Here is a 14,922-nt window from a genome sequence, read left to right as displayed (position 1 = left end):
CTTAGATGAAACAGAAGAGGCAGTCTGGGAGACTAGAGAGAACTCCTCAGGAGGAGTCCAGGACGGATCCAAATCCTCTCTCTGAAACCAGTTGTACAAACAGGCCCAAAAAGAATTTCCTTAACTTCTGAGTATAATTCTGCTTAAAAACAAAAACAAAAACAAAAACAAAAAACAGTTGTAGTAATAAATAATTTAGGATATTAGATGTAATATAAAAGTGACCTCCAAATTGCTAAATACTAACGACAAACAGAAGAGAGAAAAACGCTGGAGAATCTGAAAGTACCCGCCTAGAAGGAGCATAACAGCCAAGACACGCACAAAATGATACTGAAACTAATTAAGACGTACAGGTCGCATCCTCTTTAAAATGTTCTTTCACTGACGGAAAAACACTGAACCTGGAAAATTCTGCCTCTTCCTAAAGAAATTCACCTGCTATCCCACAAGTCACCAGCAGTGGGAAGCAGAGAGTTGCTGCAGCTGCGAACCCAGAACCCACCCACCTGCTCCTCACCTGTCAGACTCGTGTCCAGTAAGTCAGACCCAATTGTCCTAAGAGCTCTGTGCCATCTCAAGAACAGACTTTCTACTCTTACTCTTCATACAAAACAGAGGGAATCTGCTGAACTATAACAGCAATAGCATCCCCAAATATAATCTGAGAAGCATTAACTCATAAAAACAGTATTAAACCATAAGAGACTGGCCCTAGATGGCTTGGCTCAGTGGCCCACAGACTGAAGGGTCCTGGGTTCAATTCGGGGCAAGGGCACACACCTCAGATGCAGGCTCAATTCCTCGCCCCCATCAGCACAGGAGAGGGAGGCAACCAATCAATGTTTCCCTCTCACTTCAATGTTTCTCTCCCCCGCCACCTCTCTCTCCCCCCCTCCATCTTCATTCTCTCAGAAAAGCATTGGAAAAAATATCCTCACTAGAGATTAAAAAAAATAAATAAATAAACCATAAGAGGCTGGGCTTCATACAAGGCAACATTAGAAAAAAATTTTCCAAGTTTTTATAATGATATGAAAGAATGCTTATGTTATATTGTTAGGGAAAACATGACGGGTTGGGAGATTCAAAACTCTGATCTAAATGACTTCAACTATGTGTTAAAAAGAAAGTTCACATGGGACTTGTCTTACCGGCTCTCATAATGCATTATAATGTGGTGCCTGTACAGGGACAAATAGATCAACAGAACAAAGGCTAGATTAGGAATCCAGAAGCAGACCTAAAGATATCTAGAACTTTCAAATAAGATAGAAGGGGCATTACAAAATCATGAGGAAACAACAAATTTGATAAAAGGTGGTGGGATGATTAATTTTCCGTATGGAGAAAATAAAATTAATTAGACCCCTACTTCACTCCATTCTTAAAAACAAACTCCATAAATATTTACAATTTTAAAGATGAATAAGACATTAAACCTATTTGAAAAAAACAGAATAATATTCTAGATGAATATTAGACAAAGGACATGAATCCAAAATACAAAGAAGAAGAAAACTAAAGAGCCAATAAGCATATGAAAACATGCTTAACGTCACTAAGAAATCAGGTAAATACAATTAAAATGAGATAGCATCAGGACAGGAAGAATTTTAAGTCTGAAAATACCAAGTGTTGAAGGCAATGTAAAGAAATAGATGAAGAAAGGAGAACACTAACTGGTGTGGGATTATAAATTTTGACCATGGCTTGCAGAATAATTTGGCTGCATGTGGTCAAATAAAAAATGAACACTGCCCTATGAATCACTGTGTATTACTATTTCAACTGTAGTTATTGTCTAGAAAGCTCACCATGCTCACAAAGGGAAATGTGTTGTAATTTTCAATGCAGCATTATGGGTAAGAGAAAACAAATGTTTTTAAAGCACTCCAGATGTTCACTGGTAAGAGAATGCATAATGTGGTATAGTATTCTATACAATACCGCAAATACTACAAAGTAGTTAAAATGAGTGAACTAGGTGTGTATTTATTAACATAGCTAGACCTCAAAATTAAGCAAATGGGAAAATTTTACAGAGATAATTTAAAAACACTCACAACAAATGTGTATGCAGTTTTGGATACATAAATACATAGTAAAACTATAAAAACAGACTAGATACCTAGCAGGTTGTTATAGTGGCTCCCTCCTGACTGGAGGCAGGGTCGTGGGGTCAGAAGTACAGGTGGTGGAGGGGGAACAGGCCTGGGGCAGAATTCTGAAGACTCCAACATGAACTATAATGGTGGGAAATTTTTTTTTAATCCAAAGAACTAAACACTACTAACACTTGCTTTAGGTGGCATTATGTGGCCTTTCATTACATTATCCTCTGAGCTATTCTGTAATTTCCTTTGATTACTGTTTATAATGCAAAATAATCACTAAAAAAAAAATAAAGAATATATTCTGCTCTGGGTAATGAAAATAAAACCTTTCTTGGCTGCTGCTGTACTGTATTTTCCAATTTTTCATAATAAGCCTATATTAATTTTAGAATTGGGGGAAAATCTTTTGAACAGAAAACATACACAGGTAGTAATAAGACTCCATATAGTTCTGGTCCCACATAAAAACCTGCTGACAGGGCTTTGACATCTTTACAAATGTGACACCTGCACTCTCGCCTCTTTGGTAGACAGGTTCTACACAGCCAAAATGCAAACCTATTTTGAAACTCCCAAACTTTTATATAAAATATCAATGTACCAGCGAAGAGAACAAAACTTGCTTCTATAAACATTCTAGTCTTTGAGAAAGGAGAAAGCTAATCCATAACGGCGGTAGACTATTAATGCTCTCATCACTCACCGTAGCTGCACAAAAATACAAGAAAGCATTGTAAGAAACAAATTTCATATACCTTCCAGTATGAGTTTTTGCGTTATTAGGATATTTTGTAGAAAGCATTTCAAATTCAAATATAATGAGAAAGTAACAAAATCTATCATTGTATTCCATTACATCAGGAAATAAAATTGAAACTTTTATTACTTGTAGTAAATATTGGTCAAATAACAACCTCACCAAACCTCAGTTTTCTCACCTGTGAAATGAGATCCTACCATGCCAATCTCAAAGGTTATGGCAATCAAATACAGTAATTAATTTTAATCAGCAAAATACCTGCCTGTCTACTTTGCTGGAGGCAGAGAGAAGCAAGTGCCAAGCTCAATGGCCAGCCAGCACTCACGGTATAATTAAACTGAACACGGAAGCTTCAATTGATCACCACGGGGAAAGGAGACAGTCTTACAAGATGGCAAGCGTGACATGACGAAATAATGTAAGAAACAGAACCTCTTTCTAATGAACAGACACAAACATTTTAAATACTGAGACTGAGGAACGGTCATGATAACGGAGAAACTCCTACAGCAGCAATGTGTGCCATTAGCATTTTTAAAACATGCAATACTGACTATTTAATCAGGGGCACTGACTTCTTTTCCCTCAGATTGTCAAATAAAAATTTTAAAATGACAACAGCCAACACAACAATAGCTGTCCAATGTGAAGAAATCAAAAGTATACCTTTTTTTGGTCAGATCAGCAAAAAATATTTTGGGGGAGTGCCGCAGAATTTTAGTAATTAGTTTATTGTGTCACTAGATGAAAAAGATTGAAAACCGCTATCCTATAGCAACAGTTTCAAGGGTGGTCACTTTCACTTAAAAATACTGTGATGCATTATATATGATCTACAACTATTTAGGTACATAGACAGAATACATACAAAAATACCAAAGTGAAAACAGATGGGTGAGAATGTTGATTTGTGTACCTACGCCACGAACAGTCATTCTTCCTTGTCTCCGCTCACAAACACAAGAGGTGACAGGAATAAGACACGCCAGTTTGCCAGCCAGCCGAGCCAAATCCATCTAGCAGTCAGAGGCGAGGAGCCAGAAAGCTCTCAAGTCTACAATACTGCTATTTTGACTTTAAAATTAAACGAGTAGAAGAAAGAACCCTAAAATTTCAAAAAGCATCTTACCAGGGTGATGTCTCGAGAAGCTGCAGCTGCGCTCATATGCAGGCTAGGCTGCCTCACAGAGCTGCTGCAATCAAGGGCTCGAGCGAACGTCCCAACCGCACTAAACAAACCACAAAAACAAAGGGGAAAATCAAGGCTGTTATTTTTTTTATATTTAAAGAAACATATTTTGGTAGTGAATGGAAAATTGTGAAAGAAAAATCAAACAAGCTCTTGGATGTTTGAAAATCAAATATCAAATAAAAATAGTTATTCTCTATAAAATTTAAGAACTGACAAGCCAATGGACCACACATGAGTCATTATAATTAAGAAAAAGTAGGTTGTGAAGCATAAAGAAGGGGAAGATCTATTTTGGAACGCCATAAACAATTTGGCATTCAAATGTGCTAAAAAATGAGAAGTAAATTAGTTAAGAGTTTGACTATTACTGCAAAGCAAGCTCTGACCCTTTTTTTCAGCCCAATTTGTGAAAAATCCCAGTAACATTTTTCCTTGAAATATAGTCAGCCTCTTATCAGGCCTCAATATATAATACATTTTCCATTTTTAAAAATTACCACAACACTGATTATCACTTACTGATTTAGTAGAAATTCCCATATGTAGAGAGCACTAACTTCAACAGATAAAGAATGAGACGAAGATGACTTGCTATTTGTCTTTTAAACATGTTAGCTAAGGAAAAGTTTTTTAAATATTGTAATTAAAATATAACACATGTGCCCGGCCAGCGTGGCTCAGTGGTTGAGCATCAACCTATGATCCAGGAGATCAAGGTCTGATTCCCAGTCAGGGCACATGCCTGGGTTTCGGGCTCAATCCTCAGTAGGGGACGTGCAGGAGGCAGCCAATCAATGATTCTCTCATCATTGATGTTTCTATCTCCCTCTCCCTTCCTCTCTCTGAAATCAAAGACATATTTAAAAATATATATATATAATATATAACACATGTGCAGAAAAGTACACATTGTATAGCTATGTAGTTATGTCTAAATGAATTATGCATCCATGTCGCCAACATCCAGGTCAAGAAACAGCAGGCGACCGCACCCTAGAAGACTCCTCCTGCTCCTTCTCAATCACTGCCGGCTCCCTCTTCCTCCAAACGAACCACCATCCTGGATTCTAACGCTAGGTTCATTTTGCTCATTTGGGAACTTACAGAGAGTCACACATTGTGTGCTCTTTTTGGGGCATCTTCTTTTGTTCAAATTTACGTTTGTGGATTCACACCTGCTGCTCGATGCAGCTGTGTGCATTCATTCTCCTTGCTATAGAGCATCCTGCGCACGATGCCCCACCCCCACTCTACTGCTGGTGGACATTTGTTTTCAGTTCGGGGCTACTATGGATAGTGATATTCATGCCATCTGCTTATGTGTCTTCTGGTGCAATGGTCTGTGTATGCACTTCTGCTGGGTATATATTTAGGAGTGAAACTTAAGATATGTGTATGTTAGATGATAGCAAACAGTTCACCAAAGCAGCTATGCCAAATCATACTCCTACCAGCAGGATGTGAGTGCTGATTGCTCCACCTCTTCCCCAATGCTTGGCATTGTGGGTTTTCACATTTTAAACATTCTGGTGGGATGTGCGGTGGTATTTGATTGTGGTCTTAATTTATATTTAGAAGATTTTTTTTAAACAAAAATTTAAAAAGACACTAGGTGTATCTCTTTGGTGCCCGCCTCTTCTGGCTTCAAGGCAAAAGGGAACATATGGCCCTTGGTAATTGAGGGGAAAACAGAACAAGAATCAAATCTAAAACTGTACTGTCTACTAAACAATTCAAAATCCAGGAACCTGTGTGACTCTCCAGGTCAGTGGTTCCACCAACGATTCAATTCTACTCCCGATTCTCCGATTGTATCTATTCCACTGACTGGCTCCAACCCAACAATGTACACCAAGTCTGTTCATCTAATCACTTGGTGACTAAGCATGTGGGCTCTGGAATCTGAATACCCAGCCACCAATGCGATGTGTGACTTCCATGGTGAATGGCACTATGAACAGTGTTGTCTAAGGATAAAAGCTAAGACTCTTTTTCCAGTGCATTATAAAAAAGTTCAACAGAAAATTAAAGAATATAGTGATGAAGACCCTTGTAATCATGTCTGGAGCTACTTGATTCTAATATTTTACCAAGTTTGGTCATTTTTTTAAGAAAACAAATATTATAAAAAATTTTAGAGCCCCCTACACAGTCCTAGAACTCGTACATATATATACAGCATGCATATGCATATATACGCCCACTAATAAGACACTGTTTGCACATTGTAAAACTTTTTATAAGTGATCATATTGTATGTATCCTAAACCTTATTATTTTTAATCCTCACCTGCTTAGAGAAAGGAAGGGAGGGGAAGAGAGAGAGGGGACAGGAAGAGAGAGAGAGAGAAGGAGAGGGACATCGACATGAGAGAGAAACATAGATGGGCTGCCTTCCATACACTCCCCAACTGGGGATCAAACCCGCAACCCAGGTATGTGTCCTGACGGGGAATCCAAACGGCAACCTTTCGGTGCAATGGACAACACTCAATCTAACTGAGCCACTCCAGCTGGGCTCAACATTATTTTTGAGATTTCTCTCTTGCTACATATAGCTCTAATTCATTCATTTTAATTGTTGTAAAGTAATATTCCATTCTTGAGTATGACTGCTTGCTGGTATACTTTTAGTTTTTTTCCAATTTTTCTATTACAATGCTATGATAATCTCATTCCCCTTCTGCTTTGCAGCAATTCCTCCATATATATCATTTACTTTTATAAGTAAAAAATAAAAACTTCTATATCATTCATTCTATCAAGAAAAGAGAAAAAGAGGTCAAGCAGAGAGAAGCAAGAGGTCAGTCAGGCTGCCAGGCTTAGAGATCTCAAAGGAAAGCCCTATGAGCACTCAGCAGTAGACCTTACTCACGCATGGGTGCGGTGTGAGGAATCCAAGGCATGCATTATTATTGACACATGAATAATCACTGTTTTAATTAAAGATATGGGATTTTTGGTGTTGAATTTCCTCTTTATACTTTTCTGCAGTGCTTACATTTTTATAAGGAGCATTTCCTTTTCTTTTTTATTTATTTTTTCCAAGGATACTTTTTTTTTTTAAACAGATTTTATTTTTTATTTTTTTATTTTTTTTAATATATCTTTATTGATTTCAGAGAGAGGAAAGGAGAGGGGGAGAGAGAGACAGAAACATCAATGATGAGAGATTCATTGACCAAGCCCGCAACCCGGGCATGTGCCCTGACCGGGAATCGAACCCCAATCGCCTGGATCCTAGGTCGATGCTTAACCGCTGAGCCACGCCCAGCCGGGCTCGAGGATACTTTTTCCACTGCTTTTCAGAGAGAGTGGAAGGGGGGGGGGGACATCGATGTGATAAAAGACACATCAATTGGTTGCCTCCTGCACAAGGCCCTGAATGGGGATCAAGCCTGCAACTGAGCTATATGCCCTTGGCCGGAATCAAACCTAGGACCCATTAGTCCATGGGCCAATGCTCTAACCACTGAGCAAAATCGGCTAGAGCGCATTTTATTTTCTTAATCAGTAAAATTCAATAAGTCTAGTTCATTTTAAAAATAGAAACTAATGATAATAAATCATTTAGGAAGTGGTGTAATATATATTAGGCTTTCTGACATAACTAGAAAAAGAAAAATACAACCAATGAAAAAAGTAGAATACAAAGGAAAGAAAATGAGTATAAATTCTTTCAAAGAAAAGATGTTTTTGACTCAATAATAACGCCATACTCACCGTGCTACAACTAAAAACTGGTCTATCTGTCGATCTGTAAGTGGGCTATTTGGGTCCCAAACTTTAACTTCCAATTTGGACTGTTCCCTCTCATCTGATTCTCCTGCCAGAGAAGAAAGGAAATGGAGTCTTATTACTCACAGGGCACATAAACTGTCATATGTGACTGATGACTGTGGTGACTGCAGCATTAAAAATGTAAGGTGAATGTTCACGGTTTTGGTACATTCTTTCAGACAGCAGATGCAGACACTTTGTAAAGTGAACACTGATAGAAACGCAACCAAACCATATGGTATTTTCATTTGTGATTAACATGTACTTCCTGAATGCTCCTATGTGTGAGGCACTAAGTCTCGTGATAAGGGATATAAAGGCAAAAAATAAAGCACTCCTGCAGTAAGACGCTTAAACTATGACAAAACTTACACATAAATAACTATGATACAAATGAAAAGAAAAAGAAAAAAACAACAGGTGTCATAAGAGACATATAGCTATGGCTGTAAAGTTCCAAAGGTTAGATAAGCCATTTCCAGCTAGCTAGGGAGCGATCATGAAGGAGGAGGCATTTCTGCTAAGAACTGAAAGATACGAGTCCACCGGCAGACGAACTGGACGTAAGACTAAGAAAAGAACATGAACAAAGTCATGGGGCTTTCAAATGTGATAGAAAAGTAGTTTCTTTCATCAGGAATACATTAAGGGGAATGAGGGGAGGTCGCTAAGGAAGTGGATTATGAACGTGTTACTGAAGATGCCACATACATTTTCTGAAAAGGGAGGTAATGAGAATTCCTTGCCTTTTTAGTAGGGGAGTGGCAAGACCAGGATCAAACTTCTCATCTCACACTTAGAAATGGTATATAATTTGCTCTATGGACACACCTGATGAAGACAGAGGCATGGTATTGACAATGACGACTGAGAGCAAAGGGAGATTTAGCAATGTCAGTGACAGGTTGGAGGTAGTGGGTAGATGTCAAGCCTTGAGAACTACAGGGATAGTGCTGGCATCAACAGAAAGAAGACTGATGATAATGCAGGATGCTATGTTTTGGGAATAGCTCACAAGGAGATACAACCATCAGGCAGGATTCAATGTGAGGACAAAGGTTAGTAATGGAAAAGATTTAGGACTTGACTGAAATTTTGATTTGCAGCTATGGATTTCCTATCAGGCTAGGAACTGGTTTTGGCTTTGTTTTGCTTTTGAATCACTCCATCTATATCAGGCAGAGCTCTGCCCTGACTGACATGCTGTGACACTAAACACCCCTGACAAACCCAGGCTATGGGCTTCTAATGTGTTCAGCTTCCTAGTGTAGGAGAAAGCAGATATTGATGATTCAAAAGGAGAAAGGGGGAGGGCAGAATCAGCCATTCCACTTGCAGTCTCCTAAGTCAGCCCCTTCTGTCAGGTGGGAGACTTGCTCATCCTGCACCCTTGTTCAAAAAAAGCCAATTGCCACCCCCCAACATAAAGAAACACAAGCAGAGCACAGAGAGTACTAGGCCAAGGAGATCTAAAGTGTTGGAAAGGATTTCACTTTTCACTATTTACAATTCTCAGCATGCTGAGCCAAGACATTCAACATTAGGTTCGTAGTTAAAAACCAAAAATTGGCAAACTGTGTGAAACCTGAGAAAGGAGAATGTCACATTTATACTTCCCTGTATCTTCAAATAATGTATTTTAAGTAAGATAAATAGTAATGGTAAAAAAAGATAGAAATTATGAAAATAAAAATTTGAGATCTTAATTTTTAAATAATACAAGATAAAATGACAACGTTACTCTGTATTAAGCCCATCTCTGTTATATACTCTAGAACTTAAGGGTTAAACTGATATTTAATTTTCAAATTCTAATAAAATTGATATATTTCAATCCCACCCATCCATTCTGCAGCACACAGCAGAAAGAGAATTCCGTATAAGAATTGTAAAATAAATTCCCTACAAACAATTTTTAAAACACTCCCGGATGCACTTATACTAACACCTAAGATACAGATAATACCATGAAATGAGAACAAAAATAGCAACAGCAAAGAGAATAAATATATATCAAACAGTCACTCTAAATAAATAAGAATTCCCCATTTTAGATTCACCATATAATAACATTTGTATCAGTTTGATCACTTCTTTACAGTAAAAAAAACTTTTAAGTTTTTTTTTTTTTTTTAAATGTATCTTTATTGATTTCAGAGAGAGGAAAGGAGAGGGAGAGAGAGAGATAGAAACATCAATGATGAGAGAGTCACTGATCAGCTGCAGCCCGCAACCCGGGCATGTGCCCTGACTGGGAATCAAACCCCGATCTCCTGGATCCTAGGTTGACACTCAACCGCTGAGCCATGCCCGGCCGGGCAACAAGTTCTTGAATAAATTTACAATCTCACTTTCCTCCTCCATTTATGATAATCTGCTCAAGTCCCACATCATCAAAAAACCCAGCTCATATCTCCCTAATCTCCGAATTCCTAAAAATGTACATACCAACTGCATGAATTTTATATTAACATCTTATTTTTGCTTCTTTGTCCTTCAAAATTTTGAAGAAATGTAGATTCAACAATCATTTTAACTGTGTTAGCCTTAGCCTTCTGGCTATTTTTTAAGATTGCTAGAAAATATGGACAAAGTACTTCTTCCTTATATCCTCTAAGCACATAATGTCTGAAGACTCTGAAGAATTAAGGCTGTATGACAATCCTATAGGACCTTTCCTGAACAAATGGAAATATTCTTTATTCTAAATACAATTAATTATCTTTGCACCAACCACCAGAGTTCTACATTTTTTATGTTATAGTTAATTCAGAAATACACAACCATACCATTTTTAATATTGTTCTGAAGCTTCTGACCAATGTATTAAATTATAAAAGATGGATATAAAAACTTCAATAGTAATTCAAACAAAAAAAAACCATACTTTTTAAAATATCACATCACATATAAAACACTAAGAAATAAAATTGAAGGTATGCTTATAAAAAGAAACTACATGGCCCAGCTGTGCATGGCTCAGCGGTTGAGCATCGATCTAGGATCCAGGAGACAGGTTAGATTCCCGGTCAGGGCACAGGCCCAGGTTGCGGGCTCAATTCCCAATGACTCTCTCATCATTGACATTTCTGTCTCTCTCTCTCCCTCTCCTTTCCTCTCTCTGAAATCAATAAAGATATACATATATAAAAAAAGAAAGTACATGATGACTTGAGTATAAAGAGTAAAGAAAACTTTAAATCTTAAGGATATAACTTTTGTACAAGTAACTCAATAGGTTACATTTAACAAATTTTAAGTCTTGGGAGCCAATAGAATGATCCAAATATTAATCTTTACCAATCAAATAATATTATTATGAAAGGGATAACAAGAGAAAGGATTAACCAAACGGCATGGGATTACAGAATCAATAGTGTACTGGCACAAAAATAAACAGAGTCAAAAGCATAGAAATAGACTAGATGATAAAATAATTTATCTGAAATGTATTGTTATAAGTACCATTACAATTATGTAAATATTAACTAACATTTATTTAGTGCTTACTATGTATGTCCCAAGAATCCTTTACAGCAGAGTTTCTCAACCTCAGCAGCACTGACACTTTGGGCCAAATAACACTTGGTTGTGGGAGCTGTCCTGCGGACTACAGGATGCGCAGCAGCATCCCTGGCCTCTACTCACTAAATGCCAGTAGCATCTCTACCCTCTACATCACCAGTAGTGACGACCAAAAATGTCTATAGACACTGTCTAACGTCCTCTGCAGAACAAAATTGCCCCAGGTTGAGAATTACTGTTTTACATGGTTGCAATCAATACCTGCTTACACTTAATTGTTATAGGCCGGTGTTTTTAATTTGGTCAACATCCACCACAATGTTGAAAAGCACATTCTGCAAAATTACATACTAAAAACAAAAGGGTTATAAAAAAATCAGACAAAACTCTGAAAACCTATACAACTAGGTAACCAGAGCACTCAAGTAATAATCATAATAAAAATACAAACACAGCTAAATCTCCCCTGACATTTGTTTGCACCAAGCACAAAGGTCAGTAGATCTTTTATCTCCTTAAACCCTGGACTCATGCTTCCTCCACTGAGATATAGGTCATTGTGTACAGTTTCAACAAAATAAAAAATAGAATTCAGGGTGCAGGTGTTTTTGAACACAGGGAAATATGTTCATAGCTCCTTCATCTGTAACTGAAAGCTTTCCATAGTTTTGTTTCTTATTACACTTTACTTTCAGTATTTTGCATTGGTTTTAGGTATACAGCCTAGTGATTAAGACATCCGTATTGTTTTAACATAGTAGAAAGTGCCACAGATTTTGAGGTCACCAAATCAGCTACTACTTGCACTAGAGGAAGGCACTTCTGTAGAATTCTCATCTTTTTTCCTTAAGCTCTCTATCTATAAGAATACGTGCTTTCCTGATTGCTGCAGAAAGTCTCAGACAAACTGACCCAACCTGCACACTATAATGATATTTTCCTATTTACCAAATGCATACGAGCTACTTCAAGTTTTTAAAGCATATGTTGTAGGAGAAGAGTCTATACTAATTTAACTCTTTAACTCTCAAAGACAGAGTCCTCCTGAAGTTCCCAAACACTGACAAGAGTTATTTAACTAGTAGCAGTAGATAGTGGTAACCAGGAGGGAAGCAGCTGCAGTAGGTGAATTACTTTACTTGATCATCACAGCACTATTAACCAGGGGGTGGAGGGCTGGGAGGGGGGGAGACGACGTGGGATTAGTTTTTCCTACAGGAAATAATACGATAATTAATAAATAATAATACAAGAATAAACCGTTTCACATACTCACAACTATAAACCTATGTTTGCCCCACCCTATATATGTACATACATTATTTCCTTTTTAAAGAGGAAGAAATGGGAACTTAGAGAGGTTAAATAGTTTTTCCAAGGTTATTCAGCTAAAATACAGCACAGCCAGGTTTTGCCCAAACCTGTGAATCCAGTTATTGTAGTTTAATAATTTAATGTTATTATTCTACTTTTTAACAGCCACAAATTTTAATTTAATATGTAAACAGATCTTTCTTAAATTTTCAGTGCTACAACACAGTGAACTAATAATTCAAACCTTTGCACATTGTATCTTTTTCTATGGAAAATCCTCTAGGTGCTTTATTCAAACTCAATAAAAGATTTTAAATCCCTTCCTTCCTTTGCAAACTACATACCCATCTTTCCAGATATTCAAGAGTTTGTTAGATGGTGAGCAGTCATAAGTGAATTTCAAAAGTCTAACATAATAACAAGATTTATTCACTAGCAAGACAAATGCCACAATATTTTAGAATTCATCAAGACATGCTCACAAAGGATGTAAGCCTGTAATATATATCCTGGCATGGTGCTCAAGTTGCCACCTCCTCAGGGTATTAATTCAAGTTCTGCAACCCATGCCAGTGCAAACTGGAATCTGGCCACTGGGCAAAATGTACCCACTCAAGAATATCTGTTCCTTCTTTAAAATGTTTTTATTGATTTTAGAGAGAGAAGAAGGGAAAGGGGAAGAGAGAAAGATCAATAGCTGCCTCCCTCATGCACGTTGACCAGGGATCAAGTCCACAACCTCCGCACCCGTCCTGACCGGGAGTCGGACCAGCAACCTTCAGGGTGCATGACGCTCAACCAACTGAGCCACACTCGCCAGGGCCATAAATATCTGTTCTTGAATATGATGTTTTCTACTGTTTAATTTCCCTGCAAACAGGTATTGGCAATCTATAGAAGTTTCTATGAAGGCAATGTCCATGTTTTTCAAGTGTGGTTTAACGAATGATATATATATTTGCAGCCCTACACCCTTTCCCCCAAAAGCATATTAATTAGAAAAAAGAAAGGGGTTCTTTAAGTCTTGTATCTAATTGACCACCTGATTATAACTGAAAAGAAACATTTTGTATATGCTAAATGCTTTAGGCTGCAATAAGAGTCCAAAGTGACTTCTTCAATTATGATGAAAAATGTTTTTCTTTGTTAAAGTTGAGTACTTACACAAATAAAGCCAACAAATTATAAACTTAAAAATAAGCTTAACAAATAATGTATAAAATCTACATGACTAAATCTTAATTTTTTAAAAACTCCCACAAAACCCAAAAATAGCCTTGAACAAAGGGCAAGACATCCCTTGTTTCTGGTTAAGATGTTTTAATATCAAAATGTCTGCTCTCCTTAAAAATTAACTGCAACCCCAATAAAAATAGGAAGGAAGGTGGTGGTGGTTGTTTTTCTGGTGTTAAATCTCAAAAAAAAAAAAAAAATGAGGCAGGGACTAGCCTCACCAGATATTAACACATACTCAAAGAGCCTCTATAATTAAAAGTTAGTTACTAGAGCAGGAACAAACAAGACCAGTGGAACAGAACAGAAATCTCGAAAACAGACCCATGTACTGCTCACTAGGAGCATATACATTTGTCAAAAACTCAGAACTATACACTAAAAAGGGTGAAATGTATTTACAACATGTAAGTCATACCTTAATTAAAACAAGGAAAAAACCACCTATAAATGACAACCTGGAAGACGATTTTGCATTTGGTCAAAATTTTACCACATGTGCCCTATGATTGAGCAATTGCACTTTTGGGAACATATTTTCCAGTTAATCCAGAATACAAAAGTATCCATTATACCCACTGCAGTACTATTTGTAAAATTTAAAAATCGTTTTATTTTTTAATAATAAATATTTAGTGAACACTCAGGTACAGTGATATAAGTCTAACATCAAACATTAAAGACTATAAACATCCAAAATTGTTTCTGGAAGACAAGCTGATTTTTTTAATGGTAAGAATGTTTTATTTTTGAAATCAGAAAATAAAGGTTTTGTGTATACAGTTATAATATATACATTGCTGGGAAGATGTTTTTCAAATACAAAGTTGTGAATCTTTCTGGTACATAATCTACCCAGATCAGCCAGAATCCCCACCATTTAAAATGTAAGTGTTCACTAGATTTCATGGCCTCCTCAGATAGATGGCTTAAGGGCACTCAGGATCTCTAGGCATAAATAAGTGTGCCACATGAAAACACAAACTCAATATGAATATCCC

General features: G+C 37.1%; 1 protein-coding gene across 2 annotated transcripts in view; it reads right to left on the bottom strand.

The window, feature by feature from the left end:
* The window catches only part of MTA3 (metastasis associated 1 family member 3), a 110,263-nt gene that overhangs the window by 36,316 nt on the left and 59,025 nt on the right, over positions 1 to 14,922 (bottom strand). For both annotated transcript variants that reach the window (XM_087823516.1, XM_087823518.1), the window contains exons 7-8: positions 7,793 to 7,895; positions 4,007 to 4,106 (exon numbers count right to left, since the gene is read on the bottom strand). In XM_087823516.1, coding sequence (XP_087679642.1) covers positions 4,007 to 4,106; positions 7,793 to 7,895 — 203 coding nt within the window. The remainder of the gene's footprint in view (positions 1 to 4,006; positions 4,107 to 7,792; positions 7,896 to 14,922) is intronic.

The sequence above is a fragment of the Miniopterus natalensis genome, chromosome 13, assembly GCF_054644295.1.
Source record: "Miniopterus natalensis isolate mMinNat1 chromosome 13, mMinNat1.hap1, whole genome shotgun sequence".
Lineage (NCBI taxonomy): Eukaryota > Metazoa > Chordata > Mammalia > Chiroptera > Miniopteridae > Miniopterus > Miniopterus natalensis.
Note: the sequence above shows the minus strand (reverse complement) of the source record. Positions and strands in the feature narration are given on the sequence as shown.